The following is a 22,424-nucleotide window of genomic DNA, read 5'->3' as shown; positions in this document are numbered from 1 at the left end:
TCTCTGCAGAGAGCTGCCTGGAAGCGGGGGGCAGGGAGCGGGGCAGGCTAAGCAGACCGGAGAGAGGGAGGGCTGGGTGCAGGGGAGGAAACGGAAGTCTCTCCCTTTGGTTTCTGTCTCGCTTTGATTCCTCACCCAACTGAGTTCCGGGTGGAGTTGCTGTGTCTGCCTTAGGGCATGTGTGTTTCGGGGGGGTGGGTTGGGGGACGGCGGTCCACCCCTCTTGCTGGATCTTCCCGTGAGTGCTAATAACAATCATAATCACGGTCTCTGTTAACTGCTTTCAAAGTACCAAGCACACTAAACAGAGGGCTCACAATCCTAAGAGGAAGGGCGAGCGGGTGTTTTAATCCCATTTTACAGATGAGGAAACCAAGGCCCAGAGAGGCTAAGTGACTTGCCCCATATCCCAAAGGAGGACAGTGGCAGAGCTGGGACTATAACCCAGGACTCCTATCAGTCCACCTGCTCTTTGCGCTAGGCCAGGAAGACTGGGTAGGTTGCGACAGGCCTGGCACAGGCCCGAGCCACCCCTTCACCATCCTGCCCCCCACCAGCGAGATTCATAATGGAGGATTGGTTTCCACCTCAACAAAAGCTTTGATGGAGCCGGGAGGTGGTGGGGTAGTTCTCTTCCCAAGGTTTGTCAGATCTTCTCCTAATGACATTAATTAAGCACTCTGATGGATGCAAGGTCATCAATTGGGACCCAGTCCCTGTCCCACAGTCTAAATAGGGGGAACAAGTATTTGATCCCCATTTTACAGTTGTGTAAACTGAGGTACAGAAAAGTTAAGTGACTTGTCCAAGATCGCACAGTAGGCAATGAAGGAGTCAGGATTAGAACCCAGGTCATCCGATTCCCAAGCCCAGGCTCTTTCCAAGAGGCATCTCTGCTTTTCTACCCCCAAGTCAAAGACCAGCCACTTGCCCCCAACCATCCTCCCCAAGCCATCTGGTGGGGTGGGGAGGGGCACAACTGCAGGATCTGCTAGGGGAGGGACCCGGCTCCCCCCCCTTTCCCTTTCCTGCCTCCATCCACGGATAGTGGACTGTGGTCCCAGAGATCTCCCTCCCCCAGAGAGAGCCCACAGGGTCTGAGAGGAGGCCATCCCATTCCAGGCTCTGGCTTGACCCCCTCATAATAATAATAATAATGTTGGTATTTGTTAAGCGCTTACTATGTGCCGAGCACTGTTCTAAGCGCTGGGATAGACATAGGGGAATCAGGTTGTCCCACGTGGGGCTCACAGTCTTAATCCCCATTTTACAGATGAGGGAACTGAGGCCCAGAGAAGTGAAGTGACTCGCCCACAGTCACACAGCCGACAAGTGGCAGAGCTGGGATTCGAACTCGTGAGCCCTGACTCCAAAGCCAAAGGGCTTTGATCTTTCCACTGAGCCTCGCTGCTTCTCTACCCTCATCTACCCCAGTGCTTAGTACAGTGCTGGGCACATGGTAAATGATTATTGTACTCTCCCAAGCGCTTAGACTAGTGCTTTGCACCTTGTAAACGCTAATAAATACCATTGATTGGCTGTGGGTCAGTCAAGCACTTCGGTTCCTCTCCCGACACACCGTAGGTGCTCTAGGTACACTAGTGATTGCTGGATCTCTCGGGGCTTCTCTTCTGGGCCCTATTCTCCTTGCCACCCCCAGCCCTGGCAGGGAGAAAGCCCTAAGGAAGCCCCAATCCCACCTCCGACAGCCTCACAGTGAACGACACTCACTGAGGTTCAGAACGACATTTTTCCTTTATGCAACACAAATTCTTTAAAAAATAACACTCACACCAGCTCCCTCCCTCCCTTCCTCCAGGTGTCCAGGGCCCTGGCTGACCGGGCCCCTCTCCTGAGCCCCATGGGCAGGGCACCAGTCAGACTCTCCTCCCCCTGTCACTCTGTGACCTTGGTGTTCCTGTCTGCTTCCTGCCACACCATCCTGGCAGAGGGCAATGCCAGAGAAGTCTCAGGCGTGGGCAGATTTACCAGGCTCACGCTTGGCTCCTCCTGCCTCACCCCAAATCCTCTAGCATCTCTCCTTTTGACCCCTCGGCCTGCACACCCCACTTCAGGCCTTCACCCCGGGGGCCCACAGCCCAGTGCCACCACATTCTAGCCCGTTCTTTCTCCTGGAGGAGGCGAGATCCCAGCGGTGGAGGGAGAGATAGTGGCTCCGGCCTCTGGGAGGTCAGGGACCACCTGAACCCACTGCCCAGGCTGAGATGGCACTGCCCTCGTCGCCATCCTCAGGCCTTCACTTGTGACTCGCAGGCAAGGAAGGGGTGTGGGAGCCCAGGCTTGGGGAGCAACTCGGGAAGGGGAAGTCAGAAAGGTAGGGGGGCAGCATAGATGGGCATTGGCAGTCCTAGCTTTGATTCAGTCTCTCCTGTGCCTGCCCCCCGGGTCCAGATACTGATTCCTAACAGGCCTTGGGGCTGAGGAGGGAGACCCCCGCCGGAAGCCGCTAGGTCAGGGGAAACTAGTCAGTTCCCCCTAACTCGCCCCCAGCCCCTGTCCTGACTCTCTGTCCTCAGGGCGGGCGGGAGGCTGGCCTTGGGCACGAGTCTCCACGGAGTTGGAGGCTGGGCCCCCGACAGGCGTTTGACAGTTTTGGCAGACCGATGGTCAGACGGACGGTCAGCTGCAGAGGCCCGGGGCACGGCGGGCAGCCCCCTAGCTGGTGCCGCCCAGGGCTCTGGTGGCCACGGCCTGTGCGGCCTGCTCCGGGACGCGGGCCGGGTCCGTCAGGATGCAGGTGGAGGTGCTCAGCTGCCGGAGGGAGCTCAGGACGGCTGGGGGGACAGAAGACGATGCGCCACCGGTGCCGCCCACCACCCCACCCCCTCCTCACAGTGCAGGAGGAAGTGGGGTCCCCCAGCACCTCACCACTTGGGACCCAGGGGACCCGGCTTGGACCGGGCCTCTTCCCAAGGAGGAAGCACAACTGGGGAAGGGCAAAGGAGAAGGAAGAAAGGAAGGGGAATGTGGGGATTGGCAGGAAGAGGAGAACAGGAGGGGACCAGAAGGCTGCAGAAAAAGGAGGGGTAGAGAGGAGAGGTGGGAGAAGGGGAAGAGGTTGGGCAGGAACAGGCCTGAGTGAAGTTGGACAGGGCATGGGCAGGGTGGGAGAGTGCTTTGCACACCGTAAGCACTCAATACAATTGAATGAATGCAAAGGTGGAGCTGGGCAGGGGTTGGGCTGGGTGAAGTTGGATGGGGCTGGAGCTGGGCAGGGCTGGGTGAAACTGGGCGGGGCTGGGTGAAGTTGGACTGGTTGGGGCTGGCCGACGCCAGGCAGAGGCGGGGCTGAGAGGGGTAAAGCTGGGCAAGGGCAGAGCTGGGCAGGGGTGGAGCTGGGCAGGGCTGAGAGGAACTGGGAAGAGCTGGGCAGAGGTGGGTGGAGCTGGACAGGGGTGGGCAGAGGTGGGCAGGGCTAAAGTCGGGGCGGTGAGGTTCCGTACCGGGGCGCAGCGCAGGGAGGGAACAGTGCTGGTCCAGCCAGGCGAGGGAGGTGTGCCGCAGGCTGTGTTCGCTGGCCGTGGACACCATCCCGTTGAAGGACTCGAACAGCGGCCGGATCAGGATGCTGAACTAGGCCCACCGTCAAGGAACGAGGCGCCGCCCTCTCCCCACGTGCCCCTCTGCCCCGTCCCAGCACCTACCCTCGCCCACCGCACAGGGCCCCGTGTGTCCCCGCTGGGATACGAGGAGGATACGAGCCAGAACTTCCAGTTGTGCAGCGTGCGGGCGCGAACGTAGGCGTCAAACATGTCCCGCATCTGGTGGAAGCGCTGGTGGGTGATGGGCACTCCTGTGGCCGGCAGCTGCTGCTGGCACAAGCTGGGGGCGGGCCCGGGGCAGGCCCCGGGGAGGGGGTCAGGGGACTCGGACGGGCTCACTGGTTAGTGAAGACCCGGGCAGGGGAGGGGGTGGTGGTGTCTCTGCGGCCCTGTGGCATTTGTTAAGCGCTTACTACCTGCCGAGCACTGTTCTAAGCACTGGAGTAGATACAAGATAATCAGGTTGTCCCCCGTGGGGCTCACGGTCTTCATCCCCATTTTACAGATCAGGCAGCTGAGGCACAGAAAAGTGAAGTGACTTGCCCAAGGTCACACAGCAGACAAGCAACAGAGCCAGGATTAGAATCAAGATCCTTCTGAGTCCCAGGCCCACAGCCCAAGTTAAAAATCATAGCATATTACTCCATCCTCATTTTGAAAATGGAAGTCTGGGTCCCAGCAACCCTCAACCATTCTCACCCTGGGACTTACAGCAGCATCAAGTTATTCATTTTTTAATGGTATTTGTTAAGCGTTTGTGCCAGGCACTGTACTAAACGCTGGGATAGATATGAGCTAACTGGGTTGAACAAAGTGTGTGTGTGTGCATATGTGTGAAGACACCAGGAGAGGGGGGCATTTTCTCTGGGACCCTGTGGGTTTGGGGTGGAGGGTGGGGGGTGTGTGGATATGTGTCAGGGGTTGGGGGGCCCCACTCGCCCCCAGTCATCCCCACCCCAACCCCCAACGGGTCCTACTTGATGTCCGAGTTGAGCTCCTCGATCTGGGCCCGGAGCCGCTGGATCTCCTCTTGCATGGCCGCCCGCTCTTGCTGCAGCATGCCGATGTACTCCGCCGTCTTCTGCAGGGTCGTGGCCTTGCTCACCTGGGGGTGGGGGTGGAGGTGGGGGCCGGGGCCGGTGGGCCTCCGCCCGGTCCCCCCGTCCCCCCGCCCGGGCCTGGCCCGAGCGGCTCACCTTGAGACCGGGCTGGCTGTTCAACGTGCTCACCAGGCCGTGCAACGTGTCGAAGCCAAGCTTGATGTTGAATCGGCGCTTCTGCTCGGCCGAGATGTGGGTGATGCGGCGGCTCTCCGTCTGGGGTGTGGAGAAGGGTGGCGGGGGACGGCCGGAGGAGGTAGTCAACGCCCACCCACAGATCATCATCATCATAACGATGACCATAATAACAACTGTGGTATCAGTGAAGCGCTTACTATGTGCCAGGCACTGTGCTAAGTGCTGGACGCCGTACAGATCAGGAAGAGCGGGCCAGGGCCAGGGGAGGGGGAGGCAAATCCCCACTGGGTGGGGAGGACATGGGTGGGCAAGAAAACAGCATGACTTACAGGAAAGAGTCCTGAACTGGGCGCTAGAACCCCTACAACCCACCCTGCTGGGTGACTCTGGGCAAGTCACTTAATCTCTCTGGGCCACAGTTTCCTCATCCGTAAGATGGAGATAAGACATTTCCCTTCCCTCTACGTGTGGGTTGGGGGCTGTGTCCCAGATGAATAGTTTAGGTCTTTCCTGATGCTTAGCACAGTGCTTGGCACACAGTATGCTATTAACAAATGCCACCACATCATTATGATTAAGAGGGGAGGGTCGGGGTGGAGGGGGAGACATGACCCACCTTGTTGCTCTCTGGCCGCCCTCGGTTGAATGTGGGGTGAGGTGGGGAGAGGCCTGTGCCCAGCCCCACACTGGTCAAGGGGGGCAGCGGGGACAGCTCTCCAGATGGCCGCCGCTCACCACCTGCAGCAGAGACCGGTGGGCTCGGGAGAGCAAAATGGGAGCCGGCCCCCTCCCCAGTCCCCTCAGGTTATCACCCTTTTTGGTTTCCTGGCTCATCCCCTCCTCTCCCGCCCACTACCCCGCCCAGCCCCCTGCCAACTCTGCTCCTGTCTTCCCCCAGAGTCCGGCCACTGACCACTGGTGGAGGGGGGTGAGAGGCGCTCTGCTTTGGGGACCAGCAGGGATCTGGGGGGCGGCAAGGACGTCGGGGCCGGAGGGGGCCGAGGCGGTGCCAGCCGGGGGAAGAATTCAGAGAACTCAGGGGCTCCAACCTGCTGCAGAGAAGGGTCGGGGAAAGACAGCTGGGGTCAGGAAGGGGGTGCCACGCTGGGGCTTCTGGCCCATCCCAACACCACCCCCCAAGATCCCTCCCACACTCCCACAGTGAACCCCACCCCCTCGCCTCCCCTGACCTCCTCTCTCCATCCCAAACCCTGACAACCCTGGAGACCCCCCGTGCCCCTTCCACCGCCCCCCTCCCCCCAGCAACCCCTCTCCCCATTACCGGGGAGCCCGGAGGCCCCAGCGCGGTGCAGAGGGCAGGCGGCTCCAGACTCGGCTCTAGCTTTGCTGCAGTACCCAGGAAAGCACAGTGACTGAGGAGTGTGGACACCCAAGGCCTCAACCTCAACCCTCTCCTCTCCACCCACCCAACTTCAGCTCTCTCCTCTCCACTATCCTCTTTTCCCCCCGACCCAAATTCAGCTCTCTCCTCCCCACTCTTTCCTCCTCCCCTCAACCCAACCCAAATCCTCTCTTCTCCCACTAACCCCTCCTCCCTTCCATGCAGCCTCAGGGCTCAGGCCGGGAGCCAGCCCAGGTGGCAGGGAGAGCCCTCCACGGCTCCCCTGATTCGAGAGGCTGCCCCATTTCCGTGGTCCCGGGACTCCCAACAGCCTCTGCTCCCTTTCGGGAAGGACTCAGTAGCATCGTTAGGCCGTCTCAACTTTTAGAACATGGGGAAAGCCACCACTCTGGCCGCTGCAACTGTGACTTTTGTGACTCTTGGTCTGAGCCGTGAGTAGGGGCCTGAAATTCTGATACTACTGTATTTATCGTCATCCCTGTCTTTCCCCATTTTTCCTTCTGTGTCTGTCAGTCTGTCATCAACCCCGCTCTTCGATCGTCCGCTCCTTGGGTCGATATTCCATCCGGGGACTTCTTTCCCAGTGCTTAGTACAGTGCTTTGCACACAGTAGGCCTATTGCTACTTTGCTATCCAGTCATGCCCTCCCATCCCAGCTACTTCCCCCATCACCACGCTCCCACAGCTTGAACCACCCCCCGCAAAAAAGCTTCTCATCTCCCCAACTCTGATGCCAAGGTTCTTACCGGCTGTGAGCAGCTGAGTGAGGCAGGGATTGGGGCCTTCAGGGAGGGGGCCGGGATGCCGCGGCGGTGGGCTGGGCCTCCGCCCCCGGGGGCTGGGCACTCTGGTTCTGGGCAGGGCCCTTAGGGGCACGGAGAAGTGGGGGCCACCGGGAGGGGGCAGGTAACCCGGAGGCTGGGCCAGGAGCTCCATGGGGTAGGGGGGCTCTAGAGGGTGCGAGGGGAAGCCTGGAGGAGGGGGCAGAGGAGGGGCCGCTCCGGAGGGAGCTGAGCCGGAGAAGGGAAACTTGGTCCGAGGGAGCGGGTACAGGAGGGGGTCCTCCTGGCTCCCCGGGAGAGGGGCCAGGGGGATGAAGGGGTTCGTTGGGCCGGGCTCCACGCTGGTCCCCTTGGCTAGGCAGGGCCCGGGGAGAAGCGGAGGGGGTCTGGCCTTGGGGTCAGGGGGCAGGAGGAATTCGGGACTCAGGAAAGCACTGGGAGACTCCAGCGGGGCTGGGCAAGTGGTCCGGGCCTGAAACAGACGGACGGACAGGAGGAACTGTAGGCTGCTGCCAGGGACCCAGCGACTCCCCCGAGCCCCACCCCAACATCCCAACCCCGATGGTCCCCCGGCCGGAGCGGCTCACCTGCAGGCGGCTTCCGGGTGAGAGAGGCATCTCAGAGGGGGCGGCGGGGAGCCCCGGGGGGTCTCCGAACAGGGGCTCGGTTGAGGGGTTGAAGCCGGGACCTGCTGGGAAGCAGCTGGGGGTCGAGGGGGGCCGGTAGTTGGTGAAGAAATCTGGCACAGAGAGGGGATGGGGGATGTGCATAGAGAAGCAGCGTGGCTCAGTGGAAAGAGCACGGGCTTTGGAGTCAGGGCTCATGAGTTCGAATCCCAGCTCTGCCACTTGTCGGCTGTGTGACTGTGGGCGAGTCACTTAACTTCTCTGTGCCTCAGTTCCCTCATCTGTAAAATGGGGATTAAGACTGTGAGCCCCACGTGGGACAACCTGATTCCCCTGTGTCTACCCCAGTGCTTAGAACAGTGCTCGGCACATAGTAAGCGCTTAACAAATACTAACATTATTATTATTATGTGCAGTTGGTGGGGAAGGGGAGGAGGGGGTCAGAGCCCGGGCACGGTGGGGAGAGGGAGAAATTTGGCTATGGCAAGGAGGTCGGTGCCTACATCTCTCCGCCCCCGCCCCCTAGTCCTGGAGTTGGGGAGAGGTCTCCTGAGCTATCCCTGAAGGGGCCTGGAACGGGGGGGTGGAGGGTGGAGGAAGGCACCCCTAGGGCTCTGGGTCTGGTGGGGGGGGGGATTGTGAAACTTTGGGAGTTTCTGTCTCACTCACTGGGGAAGCAGGAGGGGTGGCACAGGGGGAGGGAGAGGGCAGAGGACAGGCCAGGACCCCAGGCCGGGGTCAAGACATGGGTGTGCCGGGTGCGGGGACCGTTACAGGCACAGGGTTGGGAATAGGGCCTCGGTCATGTTACTGCCCAAGCTCCCCCTCCCACTCCGCACTGCCCCTTGGCTGCTGGCTGTCAGGAAGATGGGGACCGGGAGGCCAGAGGGGAGGAAGCAGGATGGAAAGGCCTGGTCCCAGAAGGGAAGGGGCTGGGAGGCACAGGAAACGCCCCTCCCATTGCCACCCCACACCCCCAGATGCCTGACTCCATCACCCCAACCTCCTCCTTGGATCTGTCCCTAGGCTCCCCCCTCCCCAAACCCAAGCCCCACGATATCAGTCTCTCCACAGGGAAAGGGGAGGCTGGGGTAGGGGGTCAGGGGGATTGAGTGCCACCGCCCCCCCGACCCATGGGTCTGATGGGGAGACCACGCGGGAGCGGCCTGATGGCCACGGGGGGGTCGGAGGTCTGGAGGTCGAGCTGCCCAGAGAGAGGGTCCTGGGGGGAAGGGGGGAGGGGGTCCGGGGCAGGGACGGGTTGGGTAAGTCAGAGTCTATTCTGGTTTGGGGAAGCGGCTGCCTTCAGGCTGTGGCTGACCACATCCCCTGCTTCCCGACGCCCCAGCCCCCCACCCTTCTCCCGTCAAGAACACCCCTTCCCCCCCAACAACACACACACAAACACACGCACACACACAGAGTCTTCCTTTCACCTTCCCTCAACCCCGGCCTCTGCCCCGGCCCCTGACCCCAGCCAGCCTGCGGACTCCACCCTTCACCAAACCGTGGCCTTCTTGAGCACTGAGGGCCCATATTCACATCTGTTGTATTGAACTCTCCCAAGTGCTTAGGACAGTGCTCAGCAAACAGTAGGTGCTCAATAAATATGGTCGATTGACTGGGTCTTCAGTCCTCTCAAACCCCTTCCTCCTCACAGGACTGGAGCTGGAGACCCTCCTCCTTCCCCAGGGAGGGGGGTGACAGGCTACCTCTCCCCATCCAGGATCCTCCACTCCTCCCAGCTAGGAGACGCTGTGCAGGCCAGCATCCAGGGTTGCTCTGACTTCAAGGCTATGATCCATCAATCGATCAATCAGTGGTATTTATTGAGAGCACTGGGGGCAGAGCACTGTTTTAAGCGCTTGGGGGAATACAACAGTGTTTAATAATAATAATAATAATGTTGGTATTTGTTAAGCGCTTACTATGTGCAGAGCACTGTTCTAAGCGCTGGGGTAGACAGAGGGGAATCAGGTTGTCCCACGTGGGGCTCACAGTCTTAATCCCCATTTTACAGATGAGGTAACTGAGGCACAGAGAAGTGAAGTGACTCGCCCACAGTCACACAGCTGACAAGTGGCAGAGCCGGGATTCGAACCCATGACCTCTGACTTCAAAGCCCGGGCTCTTTCCACTGAGCCACGCTGCTTCTCTAATAAGAAACGTTAGATTAGAAACGTTTCCAGTCCACAAGTCTGTCTGTTACATTGCACTCTCCCAAGCACTTACTACAGTGTTCTGCACACAGTAAGCTCCCTAAATATGATTGACTGAAACTGTGTGACACAGTGGCTGGAATTAGGTGTCATTATTTTGGTGTAAATTCCTCAGCGTGTCAGTAATTGGGTGTTAAATCCATAGGTGGGTCAGGAAACATATATGTAACTGAGCATGTTTCTGTGGTTTGCAGAGGTAAATCACTGCAGGAGCAATAATCGCAATTTTGACAGTGTGATAATAGTGTGGGTCAATCCTGTGATGGTATGTGTAAATCTTGAGGGTGGGGTTATTATACTCTCCCAAGTGCTTAGCACAGTGCTCTGCACACAATGAGATCAACTGACGGTCCCCTGTAAACATCCATTTATACTGATGGTGACAGTATAAAATGTGAATAAATCTAAGGGCGGCCATGTATATAAACCCAAGGGGGACAGTGACCGCGTGAATAAATGTGTATAAATCTAAACGGGACCGGGTGTGTAAATCCGAGTGGGTGATGACGACGGCGTGTGTAAATCCCTATCAGTCTAAGTGTGACCGCGTATAAATTGGAGTCTGTGACGGTGACCATCAGGGTAAATTCCGGGTGTGACCGTTTCTGTATAAACCTGTGTGAGACAATAACTGAGCGGGCAAATCCAAAGTGTGTAAGTCTGTGTGTTGGTGACTGGGTGGTCTCTGCCCATCCATTCTGCCTCTTGCCCCCCCTCTCTCCTCCGGTTCCCCCTCCCGAAGAGCCCCGACAGCACTGAGGGGCCCAGGAGTCTGAGGGATCCGGGATCACTCCCCTTCCCGCCCAGGAGCCAGGTCCAGCCCTTCCAAGGGGAGTCCGGAGCGCCTGCCCAGTCCTCCGCCCAGACTGACCTTTTCCACCATCCCTAGGCACCCCCCCCCATTCTTCCTCGTTTCTACATAGCACCCCTAAAACCCTTTTCCTTCTTCCACCCTCCCAGTGCTTCCTGACCCCTCCCAAACACACACACAACACTCCCTCTCAAGCGGTGGTCCTGGCTCCCCTGGCCCAGCCCCTGCCTGGGCCCCCCCTGAAGGGGTGGGGGGCAAAGAGGTGGGGGGTCTGGGGGTCTGGACATCACTGGTCCTACCTGCAGCCAGGACGCCCCCGCGTGGCCAGGGCCAGACCGCCTGCTCCCCCGGCGCTGCCATCGCCCCTTGTGGCTGGGGCAGCCCCCCCACCCAGGGGCCAGAGCCGGGGGCGGGACGGGGGGTGGGGTGGGGGGCGGTTCCTCATTCCCACCCGTGACGGGCAGGCCTGCGGGCCTATAGGAAAGCCACCTCTGACCCCTCCTCTCCGGCCGTTGGAGGGGGCGGGGGGGCAGATGAGGCCTGGGGGCGGCGCCCCCTGGACAGGGCCCAGGTGAAGACCCTGAAGACGCCCCAACCGCCCCCCCCCCAGGTGCCTAGCCCCCCTACCCGAGATGTCCATGAGGTCATCCAGGCTGGGCTGCAGAGGGGTCAGGTCCGGCTGGATCATGTCGGCGTTGCCCAGGTAAGCTGGAAGGGACCGGACCCGAGGCCGGAGGCGGCGGGGGACAAGGGGGGACAGGAGGGATAGAGGATAAGTTCGTTGCGGGCAGGGAATGGGGCCGTTTGTTGTTGCAGTGTCCTCTCCCCGGCGCTCAGTTCGGTGCTCTACACCCAGTGAGCGCTCAATAAATACCCCTGATGGGTAAGCCCGCGCCACCCGCTCCCCAGCGCCCACGGCAGGACCATCCCATCCCAGCCACCGCGGGACTTTAGCCCCCCTGCCCCCCGCCGCCGACCCCAGCCCTCCCCATCTCTCCCTGGCTCAATCCGGACCCCCCCGGGGGGGGGGGGCGCCCGCAGAGACCCTCCGTCCTCCACCGCGATGCTTCGGGAGGAGGGGCGGCTGGGGGTGGAAGAACAACGCCCCCCAAATTGGGGGCCAAGCAGAGATAGAAAGGTGGTGCCCCCCGCCTCCAGCCACCCATCTTCCCCCGCTCCCCACCCTCAAGGTGGGGGCGTCTTTAGGGTCCGGGGGCGGGCGGGGAGACGCACCATCTTCGGGGGGCAGCGGGGGCGGGGCGGGGAGCTGGGTCATGGTGAACAGGGTGTCCGAGATGTCCGACAGGAAGGAGTCCAGGTCGAGCAGCTGCCCACCCCCGGGCTCCTCCTTGGACCCCCCCAGCAGGACGGGCACCACGCTGGAGAAGAGCTGCTGGCACCACCGCTCCGGGGGGGGCCATACCCTCTCGGCCTGGAGGGCGGGAGGGGGGCACACGGACACCCCTCTGTCCGCCCGTCGTCCTTCTCTCACCTCCCGCCCAACTCCCGCAGGGCCCACGTCGGTCCCTTGGCCTCTGGGCACATCCCCCCCCGCCCAGTTCCGTGCCCACCCCAGCCCCCGCCCGCCCCCTGGCCCACCCCCAACTCCCCTCTGCCCTGGAGGAGGCAGGGGGGCCTTCGTCCCCTCCCCATCCCACCCCCAACACCCACCTGCCTGGGCCCCAACAGGTCCCCATCTCTGCTGGGCTTTCGGAGCTGCGGGGGGTAATAATAATAACGTTGGTCTTTGTTAAACGCTTACTATGTGCAGAGCACTATTCTAAGCGCTGGGGTAGATACAGGGTCATCAGGTTGTCCCACGGGAGGCTCACAGTCTTCATCCCCATTTTACAGTTGAGGTCACTGAGGCGAAGTGAAGTGACTTGCCCACAGTCACACAGCTAAGTGGCAGAGCCGGGATTCGAACCGGTGACCTCTGACTCCTAAGCCCGGGCTCGTTCCACTGAGCCACGCTACACAGGGCTTCGCACGTCACCCCCTTTCTCCCACGTACCCCAACTCCTGACCCACCTGGGGCAGCCGGGACCCCCCGTCCCCCAACCAGGCCCCGGCACAGGCTGCCCCAGGCCACCAGGTGGCGCTATTGCCCCGGCCCGAGCTCGGCCTGCAGGGCAATGGGGTGCGGGTCTTGGGGGGCGTCGAGGTGGAGGGAGGGGCGGGCAGGGCAGGAGTTGGGCTCCCCGGGCCCCGCTGACCCGTTTCTTGTAGTAAATCCGCCACTTGTGGTATTCGCGCATCACCACCTCGATCCGCCGTTTCCAGTAGTTTCCCTCCAGGACCACTGCCTGCGGGGAGGGGGGCTCTGAGAACCCGAGCTGCATACCCACGCCCCCCGACAGACGCCGGCCCCTGCCCTCACCGCCCCCTCCCCCGATTCCCAGCGCATCCTCTAGCGTTGGGTGACACGTTCCCCCGGCTCCCAAGCAGCGGGAGATCTCGGTGGAGCCGGGCAAACAGCGGGGCAATTACGGGGGGACTGGGGTTGGGAATCCGACCAGCCAAGGCCATGGCTGGGGGGAGGGTGGGGGGCAACGCATAGATTATAGGGAGAAGGGACCTTGGGGGAAAGGGGCACCCAGAGGATAGGGGATGGGGCGGGAGGGAATCTACCTCTGGTTTGCGATGCTCGTCGGCTTCAGAGCCCTGCAGGGGAGTCACGAAGCCACACACGGGACTCTTCCTCCGCTCCACATCTGTGGCAGGGTGGGACCAAGGATTTGCCCTTCCCTGCCCCCCGTGGCTCCCCCAGCAACCCCTGCAACCTGGATGTGCTAAGACCTTCTTCCCTCCCTCCACTCCTCCACGGACTAGCGCATGTCTCGTCCCCCCTAGGATGGACCAGCCCCTCGCCCCCAACTCCCAGGGTTGGGGCAGTCCCTCCCTGACTCACACTGGATGTACCAGGCCCTCCAGATTGCATTGTTGAGGCGGATTTTGTCCCGGCAGAGGAGCTTCAAGCCCTTGAAATTTTTCCACTTGGGAGACACCAACTTCCCACTGTAGAGAGACAGAAGGAGAAAGGGGCCGGGTTGGGGGGAGGTTACAGAGAAGAGAGAAGCAGAGTAGAGTTGAGAAGTAGGGTCCGAGGGGGCAAAGAACCGGGCAGGAGTGGGCACAGTGGCAAACAGATCCTCTGCAGGGCTTAGCTTAGAGACGGATTGGGGGCGGGATGGACATCAGAAAAGACACATGGGGATCCTCAGTGGAGGCATTCCCTCCCCCAAACCCATGCTCCTCTCCCCAGCTCCCCCAAATAGCCGTTCACCCCTTCTATAACCTGCCCGGGCTCCTGTTTGTTCAGCGACAGCTGGTAGGGGTGGGGGTGAGAGGCCTTGAAGGCCTCATTACCCTAACACAGTGCACACAGGCGCAGTTGCCCTTCCTCACCCAGTTCCAAACAAACACCATCTGGGGAGAAATGGCCTCTTCCCGCCCCCTCTTCTGGAGACTTAGTTTCCCCGGAAGTCCTTGAAGGTCCTGCTGAGAGTGTGAGTTCCCAACACTGCCTTCTGGTCGTCGCCCCCCCCCCAGACCTTCTTCCCCACCCCCACCATACAGGTTCCGGTCGGGGATGATGAGGCTTACAGCTCTCCCCACTTGTGGTGTCATGGGAGAGAACGAGGGCAGGTGGGAAGCTAATGCAGGAGAGGAACCCAAATGGCGGGGTGGGGGGAGGTGTCATCACACCCCCACTCACTCGTCCAGGTAGGGGAAAGAAGCTGGGAAAGTGGATGTTGTTCAACGGACCCTCCTCAAGTGGTCATATAATAATAATAAACTCTTAGTGCTTTGCACACAGTAACACTCAATAAATACGATTGATTGAATGAATAATAATAAAATGGAAATTGTAGGATGTGTTAAGTGCTTACTTATGTGCCAAGTCCTATACTAGGCATTGAGATAGATACAAGTTAATCAGGTTCGACACCATCCCTGTCCCACAAGGAGCTCATAATCTAAATGGGAGGGAGAGTAGGTAACGAGTTCCCATTTTAAGATTGAGGAAACGGAGGCCCCGGAGAAGTTAAGTGACTTGCCCGAAGTCCCACAGCAGGCAAAGATCAGAACCCAGGTCCTCAAACACCCAGACCCGTACTCTTTCCGCTAGCTCACATGGTCTCCGCTGCAGTTAGCACTAGCCCAACCCCTACAGATCCATTTTGAAATTCTGGAGCCCGGGAATCCCTTCCCCCAAGGAGAGGAGTGAGGGGGACCCCCCTGTTGTTCACTCTCAGAGGTACTTACTGAGTGCTTACTACGTGCAGAGCACTGTACTGAGTGCTTGGTAGAGTACGATTCCACAGTCCTGGCAGACACGTTCCCTGCCCGCAGTGAGTTTAGCGTCTAGAGACTACCATGACACTTAAGGAAGCAGAGCCGCCCCATCTGAAAGTGGGACAGGTTCACCCTCTCCTGCTAGAGGAGAGAGTCTGGGGAGCCCCCGTTCCTCTTCACAGTCACAATCACCCGGGTTTCTTGGTGGGCCCTGAGCTTCTACAGAGATGCTCCCCCATCCCAGGACCAAGCCTGTCTCTGTCCTGGAGTTTATCTGAGTTTATCTGAGAATGATAAAGAGAAGCAGCGTGGCTCAGCGGAAAGAGCACGGGCTTTGGAGTCAGGGCTCATGAGTTCAAATCCCAGCTCTGCCACTTGTCGGCTGTGTGACTGTGGGCGAGTCACTTCACTTCTCTGGGCCTCAGTTCCCTCATCTGTAAAATGGGGATTAAGACTGTGAGCCCCACGTGGGACAACCTGATTCCCCTATGTCTACCCCAGTGCTTAGAACAGTGCTCGGCACATAGTAAGCGCTTAACAAATACCAACATTATTATTATTATTATTAATGAGTGTGTGGTGGGGGGCGGGGGAGGGAGGCTTGCAGCAGGGAAGCATCAGGCAGGGGGTGGGTTAGCAGTGTGCCCTAATGGATAGAGCCCGGGCCCTGGGAGTCAGAGGGACCTGGCCTCTAATCCCGGCTCCGCCGCATGTCTGCTGTGTGACTTTGGGAAAGTCACTTCACTTCTCTGCACCCCAGTGACCTCATCTGTCAAAGGGGGATTAAGACTGTGAGACCGGTGTGGGAGAGGGATTTATGTCCAACCTGATGAACTCGCATCCATCTCAGCGCTTAGAACAGCGCTTGGCACCGAGGAAGCGCTTACCAAGGACCATAACTCAATGTACTTTGACCCTACTCCGGTGTGGGTGGTGGCGGGGAGGTGGCGGCTCCGACGGGATCCAGGGGCTTGGCTCTGGATGTCGGGGGTGGGGGGGAATTTGAACTTTCCACATTGGGGCCGGCTAGCTGGCCGCCGTGGGGACGGATCGAGTTGCAACATGACCCGGGCCCGGGGCCAGCGCATGTGGGCCAAGGTTACCCACCGGCAGCCAGGCCAATGGGCTCCCAGCGCCCGCGGCCACAACACCGACTCCCTCTCTCCCCTCCCCTGCATTTCAGCCCGGGAGGGGGGCAGGACTGGGTGTCCCCGGGGACCAGCCAGGGGTGGGGTTGGCACGCAGGGGTGGGGGGCAGCAGAGCCAGGAGGAGGACGGAGGAAAGGGAGCGTGTTTGCAGAGAAAGGATCAAGGTCGGCTGGTTCCCCCTCAACCCTCCCCCCCCCCGACCTCCCACGTCTACTCGGACTCCCGGTAGATAATTTATCCTGATTCCTGAGCTGCTCTTTGGCCCCGAGGGGACTTTGCTTGGTAGTCAGGCGGCCTGCCAGGACCCCGAGCTCAGAGCCACCTTGAGCCTGAGGGGGGGGAGCACCTCCCCCGCCCACTCCCTCGGGGCTGGTCCCAAACTCTGGGGGAGGAATCCACCCGAAGGGGTGTGTGTGTGTGTGTGTGTGTCCAGTCTGCCCCTGTCTGGGCCCCAGGCTGCCAGAGAACTCGGAGGGGGAAGGGGGCAAAGGAGTCCGAGGCCCCAGCCTGGCCTGGCCCTGCCCAGCAGCTCTCTTAGTTCCCTCAGCAAACTCCCCCGCCCCACCGAGACTGTCCCATGATAGACAGTGGTCTCCTCCCACCACCCCAGGCCGCAGCCCCTCTGGTCCAGCCCGACCTCCTGGGCCACAGGGCCTCTGGTCCAGCCCGGTCTTCCAGCCCCACGGCCCCTCTGCTTCAGTTCAGCCTCCCAGGCCGCGGCCCCCACCAGGGGAATCCACTCTTGGGGTGGGGAGCGGGAAGGCTGAAGGTTCCTGGAGGAAGGGTTTTTGGTTTCCCCTCTCTCCAGCTGCCGTGCACTGTGGTCTAGCGGATAGAGCCCAGGCCTGGGAGTCAGAAGGACCCAGGTTCTAATCCTGGCTCCACCACTTGCCTGCTGTGAAACCGTGGGAAAATCATGTCACTTCTTTGTTCCTCCGTTTCCTCATCTGCAAAATGGGGATTCAATACCTGTTTCCAGCGCTTAGAACAGTGCTCGGCACATAGTAAGCGTTTAACAAATACCAACACTACTATCTCAAGGGTCAGCCCCGGGGAGGGGGTCCAAGGGTCCGATATGTAATCCCCCAGAGTACGCCCCTGCCCGCATTAGCCTGAGACTAACTAGCACAGAGGAGTTCTGCAGAACAGAGGGGATGGGACATGGTATCGGCGGTGGGGGAGGGTGGGGATGGAGACCCCTAGGGTCTCTGCAGAGGGTCGGGGGATCTAAGGGGCTGAAGGGGGTGGGGGAGGAGATGGGTCTGAAGGTTTGGAGGGGAGGTCCGAAGAGGTGAGAGTGGGATTATCGGGGACAGTGATCCTGGAGTCTATTTGTGGAGGGATCTTGAGGGGGGGAAAGAAGTTTGGAGATTGAGAGTTCCGTGGTCCGTCTGGGATGACAGTCCAGGACACCTAGAGTTTGTCTGAACAGGATAAATGTCAGAGGGCCTGGCTTCCGTCTGGATTGGGTTTGGGGGGTGGGGGTGGGGGGCTGTCTGTGATGAGGGTCACGGTATTGGGGGGGGGGTGTCTATCAAGATTGCAGGATGGGGATCTCAGGGCGTTCTGGGGGTCCTGGGGTCTGTCTGGATGGAGCGGGGTCTGTCGGTGGTGAGGTTTAAGGTGTTGGGGCCCGTCTCCATTTCAGGGTCGGGAGTCTGAGGGTCTGTCAGGGGTCCTGGGGGCTGCTTGTCTATGGTGTCGGTCAGGGCGTTGGGGTCTGTCTGAATTGGGGAATCTCTGTGTTTGCTGAGGGTCCTGGAGGGGGGTCCTGTCTGGATCGGGGGGGTGTCTGGGATCCCGGGGTCTGTCTGTGGTGAGGGTCGGGGTGCTGGGGGGGCCTCTCTGGCCCGGAGGGTCGGGGGTCCTCAGGGTCTGTCCGTCGGGGGTCCCGGGGTCTGTCCGGATTGGGCGTGGGATGGGGTCCGTCCGTGGGGAGGATGTAGAGGTCAGTCTGGATGGGGGGGAGCCCTGGGGTCATCGTGGATGGCGGGGGTCCCCCGGGGCGCAGACCCTCTCACCTGTAGGCCAAGCTCATGCACTCGAAGAGGCGGGTGAGGGTGGGGTCGATGGTGGGCGGGCCGCAGTCCCCGGGGGCCGGGGGGCCCAGCCGTCCCCGCCGCCGCCGCCGCCGCGCCCCCCGCTCCAGGGAGTCGCTGTGCGGGGAGGACACCATGAAGTGACCGCTGTGGATCACCTGGGAGCCGACCGGAGAGGCCAAGCCGGGGCCCGGGCCGGGGCCGGGGCCGGGGCCGGGGTCGGGGCCGGGGTCGGGGCCGAGGCCCGCGCCGGCCACGGGACCCTCCGAGTCCGTGTCCGAGTCCGAGTCCGCCTCCGCCGAGGGCTCCGGCCCCGACCGGGGTCCCGACAGACCCCCGGCAAGACCCCCGGCCAGACCCTCGGACAGCACCCCGGCCATCGCCGCCCCGGCTCCCGTCGGGCCGGTCCCGCCGTCCAGCTCCGGCCACAGCCCCGCCCCCAAGGCCCCGCCCCCGGCCCAGCCTCCGACCCCCGACCCCCGCCCCCCGCCCGGGGCTCCCGGCTGGAGGGGGGACAGGGCGGGGTCTCCGGGGGCGTCTTGGGTCACGACCGGTTGGAGGGTCACCACCTGCTGGGGGGTCACGACCTGCTGGGTGGGTCAGGACCTGCTGGGTGGGTCAGGACCTGCTGGGGGGGCGGGGGTCAGGACCTGCTGGAGGGTCAGGACAGGCTGGGGGGGGGTCAACGGAGGAGACCCCTCCCCCAATCCCCTTCTATCCCCCTTGCAGTTGCTCAGGATAATTCATGTTTGGCTTTGCCATCCCAAGAAGCAAAGGGGAATGGTGCGTTGGCCTTCATCGCCAAAGGGCAGGGACCCTCGAATTACGAATTACGGTCCCGTGATGATATTGGATTTGGGACTGGGTTTAAACCTTCCTAGGTGGAGTGGGAGCAGGGGCAGTGGCTGCTGGGGCGGGGTTTGAGGATTTGAGATTGTCTGGAAAGAGTTTGATCTAAATTTTGTCCGGCCACCTGCTCTCCTTCCTCCTCTGGCAAGGATTTTTTATAATGGTATTCGTTAAGCGCTTACTATGTGCCGGTCACTGTACTGAGCTTCTGGGATAGATACAAGAAAGGTTGGAGGCAGTCCATGTCCCATATGAGGCTCACACTCAATCCCACTTTACAGATGAGGTAACTGAAGCACAGAGAGGTTAAGTGACTCATCGGTGTCACAGAGCGGACAAGTGGCAGAGCGCAAGATCAGAACCCGGGTCCTTTTGACTCCCAGGCCCGTGCTCTATCCATTAGTTTACGCTGCTTCTCTAACTCGACCTGTGAGAGTGTGTAGGTTGTAGGTGCGATGCATAGGGAGAAGCAGCGTGGCTTAATGGAGAGAGCATGGGCTTGGGAGTCAGAGGTCGTGGGTTCTAATTCCGGCTCTGCCATTTGTCAGCTGTGCGACTTTGGGCAGGTCATTTAACTTCTCGGTGCCTCAGTTACCTCATCTGTAAAATGGGGAATAAGACTGTGAGCCCCGCATGGGACAACCTGATTACCTTGTATCTACCCCAGGGCTTAGAACGATACTTAGCACATAGTAAGCACTTAACAGATACCATCATTATTATCATTATAGGGAGGAGTGTGTGTATTTTTGGCATCCATGTAGGTGTGTGCATGTGAATAAATGGCTTCGCCGTAAGGAGGCTATGTGTGTGAGTTTCATATTATGTGTGTTTACTGTTTAGTAGTAATAGTGTTTAGTAATAGCCATTATTAAGCACTTACTCTATACCACAATTATTATTATTATTATTAGCATGGTACTATTCTAAGTTCTGGAAAAGAATACAAGTGGGAATTACACATGGTGCCTGTCCCTTGGAGAGCTCACAATCTGAGTTTAGGGGAAAAGCAATGAGGTCTAGTGGAAAGAGCACAAGCCTGGGAATCAGTGGACCTGGGTGCTCATCCCAGCCCGTACCTGCTGGGTGACCTTGGGCAATTCACTTAACTTCTCAGTGCCTCAGTTCCCTCATCTGCAGAATGGGGATTCAGGATCTGTTCTCCCTCCTACTTACGCTGTGAGCCCTATGTGAGAAAGCTTAGTACAGTGCTGGTCACATAGTAAGTGTTCAACAAATACCACAATTATTATCATCATGTAAGATAGATAAGGAGTGACGAGACATCAAAACACAACGGGATGGTGTGTTAGGATTATGTATGCATGTGTGTTGAAGCGGCAGGTTTATTGTGTTGGGAGAGGGAGGGTGGAAAGTGAAGAGTTTGGGGTGGGGGAGGGAGGAGAGGAGGGGTCCCTGCTAGTGTCTGGCCCACTGAGGGGTTTGAGAAGTGGGAGCATCAGGATCCATGGGAGAAAGGAATGGAATCAATCGATCCATTAATCAATGATATGTACTGAGCCCTTTCTGAGCACAGGGCACTGTACTAAGCGCTTGGGAGAGTACAATAGAACAATGCAACAGGCATATTCCTTGCCCACAAGTGTAGAGGATCCTTCTATTCCCTGCTCCCAGACTTTTCTTTTATGTTTTTCCTGATGCTGCCCAGCTCTGACGACCAACCGGATTAGGGTTGCAAGTGGACCATCTTACGCCCAGCTTGGGGGTCTGCCCTCATGGACAGTGGGTCCTAGGAAATACATTTGGGTTTGGAGAGCACCCCGCCCCCCCCCCCAAGACTCTAGGAGGAATTGTCAGATCTGGGGCTCCCAAAAGTATCGTTTCTGCAGATTGAAGGATCCAGTTCCAGGCTGGAATCTCCCTCTCCAACCTCTCACCTTTCACCTGTCAGCATCCAGACTCAACCCCACCCCCTGTCCAAATGGGCCTGGATCGGGAAGCAGCATGGCATAGTGAATAGAGCACGGGCCTGGGAGTCAGAAGGTCATGAGTTCTAATCTTGACTCCGCCACTTGTCTGCTGTGTGACCTTGGGTGAGTGACTTCCCTTCTCTGGGCCTCAGTTACCTCACCTGTAAAATGGGGATTGAGACTGTGAGCCCCCGGTGGGACAGGGACTGTGTCCAACCCGATTTGTTCGTATCCACCCCAGCGCTTAGTACAGTGCCTGGCACATAGTAAGCGCATAACAAATACCACAGTTACAATAATTATTATTATCTCTCTCCTACCTGTCTCTCCAGAGACCCCTGAATCCCAGTTCATCTGTAGAACTCCAAGTTTCTGGATAAATAGTAGTAGTAACATAGAGCACGGCCTGGGAATCAGAAGGTCATGGGATCTAATTCCAGCTCTGCCACTTGTCTGCTGTGTGACCTTGGGCAAGACATTTCACTTCTCTGGGCATCAGTTACCTCATCTGTAAGAGGGATAAGAGTATGAGCCCCCATTTGGGACAGGAACCGTGCCCGACCTGATTAACATTTATCTATCTCCAGTGCTTAGAACGGTGCGTGGCACTTGGGAAGTATTTAACAAGTACCAAAACAGTAATTAGTAATAATAATTATTATTATTTATTAAGCACTTACCACGTGATCTGCAGATCACTGTACTAAGCCCTGGGAAAGAGTACACAGGTGGGAATTAGAACTCTTAGGATAATTCTTAGAATCCACTCCTTTCCCTATGCCTCTGACCCCATCCCTTCTCCCTTCTCAAAAACACTCGCTCCTCTCTTTTGCTGTTGCCTTCAAGTCACTTTCCTCCATCTCCTTCCCCTCTGAATTCACCCAAGCCCAGATCTCCCTTATATCTAAAAAACCTATTCTTGACCGCGTGGCTCCAATCAATCAATTCATCGGGTTTTGCTTCAGCTCCCTCCTCTTATTCTTTCCAGACTCCTCGAACGGGCTGGGCACCTGCAGCTTCCACTTCCTCTCTCCAACCCTTTTCCGGATCCGCTGCATCCTAGACTCCGCACCCTTCTCTCCCCCTACATTGCATTTGTCAAGATTTTCAGTGGCTTCATTCAATCGTCATTGCTTAACAAATACCATCGTCGATTGGGCTTTAAAACCCTCAAACCTCTTGCCCCCTCCTACCTCACCTAACTACGCTCCTACTACAACCCAAGCTGCCCACTTTGCCCCTCTAATGTCAACCCTTCTCACTGCACCTGGATGTCGCCTATCCCGCCACTGACCCCTCGCCCACATCCTGGAACGCCCTTCCTCCTCAAATCTGACAGACAAATGACTCTCCCCCTGTTCAAAGCCTTATTGAGGGCACACCTCCTTCAAGAAGCCCTTCCCTGAATAATCCCCCTTTCTTCTTCTCCCACTCCTTTCTGCATTGCCCTGATTTACTCCCTTTGTTCATCCCCCCTCCCAGCCCCCAGCACTTATATCCATATCTGTCATCTATTTATATTAACGTCTGTCTCCTCTCCTCTAAACTGGAAGTT

The 22,424-nt window shown here is 59.0% G+C and overlaps 1 protein-coding gene across 4 annotated transcripts; it reads right to left on the bottom strand.

Annotated features, from left to right (window-relative positions):
- Window positions 1-1,731: 1,731 nt before the first annotated feature.
- On the bottom strand, window positions 1,732-18,510 carry MLXIPL (MLX interacting protein like). Of its 4 annotated transcripts, none has more exons than XM_029082438.2 (17): window positions 18,072-18,510; window positions 13,514-13,620; window positions 13,234-13,316; window positions 12,819-12,908; window positions 12,274-12,318; window positions 11,836-12,034; window positions 11,230-11,310; window positions 7,534-7,685; window positions 6,911-7,418; window positions 6,084-6,148; window positions 5,715-5,853; window positions 5,418-5,539; window positions 4,760-4,879; window positions 4,541-4,668; window positions 3,720-3,843; window positions 3,465-3,589; window positions 1,732-2,795 (listed from the first exon to the last, which is right to left on the bottom strand). In XM_029082438.2, the coding sequence occupies exons 1-17, from the start codon at window positions 18,467-18,469 to the stop codon at window positions 2,534-2,536; spliced, it is 2,748 nt and encodes a 915-aa protein (XP_028938271.1). In that variant the 5' UTR covers window positions 18,470-18,510; the 3' UTR covers window positions 1,732-2,533. The 4 variants fall into 4 exon arrangements, with proteins under 4 accessions (XP_028938271.1, XP_028938272.1, XP_028938273.1 ...); XM_029082439.2 differs by having other exon boundaries at window positions 5,715-5,850; XM_029082440.2 differs by having other exon boundaries at window positions 7,534-7,634.
- Between the last annotated feature and the right edge of the window lie 3,914 nt (window positions 18,511-22,424).

Source organism: Ornithorhynchus anatinus, chromosome 17, assembly GCF_004115215.2.
Source record: "Ornithorhynchus anatinus isolate Pmale09 chromosome 17, mOrnAna1.pri.v4, whole genome shotgun sequence".
NCBI classification, from domain to species: Eukaryota; Metazoa; Chordata; class Mammalia; order Monotremata; family Ornithorhynchidae; genus Ornithorhynchus; species Ornithorhynchus anatinus.
Note: the sequence above shows the minus strand (reverse complement) of the source record. Positions and strands in the feature narration are given on the sequence as shown.

Coding starts and splice junctions, on each gene's coding strand:
- MLXIPL (XM_029082438.2), bottom strand. CDS start 18,469: ATGGCCGGGGTGCTGTCCGAGGGTCTGGCCGGGGGTCTTGCCGGGGGT. Junction 13,621..18,071: donor TGCATGAGCTTGGCCTACAG/GTGAGAGGGTCT, acceptor GTCTCTCTACAG/TGGGAAGTTGGTGTCTCCCA. Junction 4,669..4,759: donor ACAGCCAGCCCGGTCTCAAG/GTGAGCCGCTCG, acceptor CCCCACCCCCAG/GTGAGCAAGGCCACGACCCT.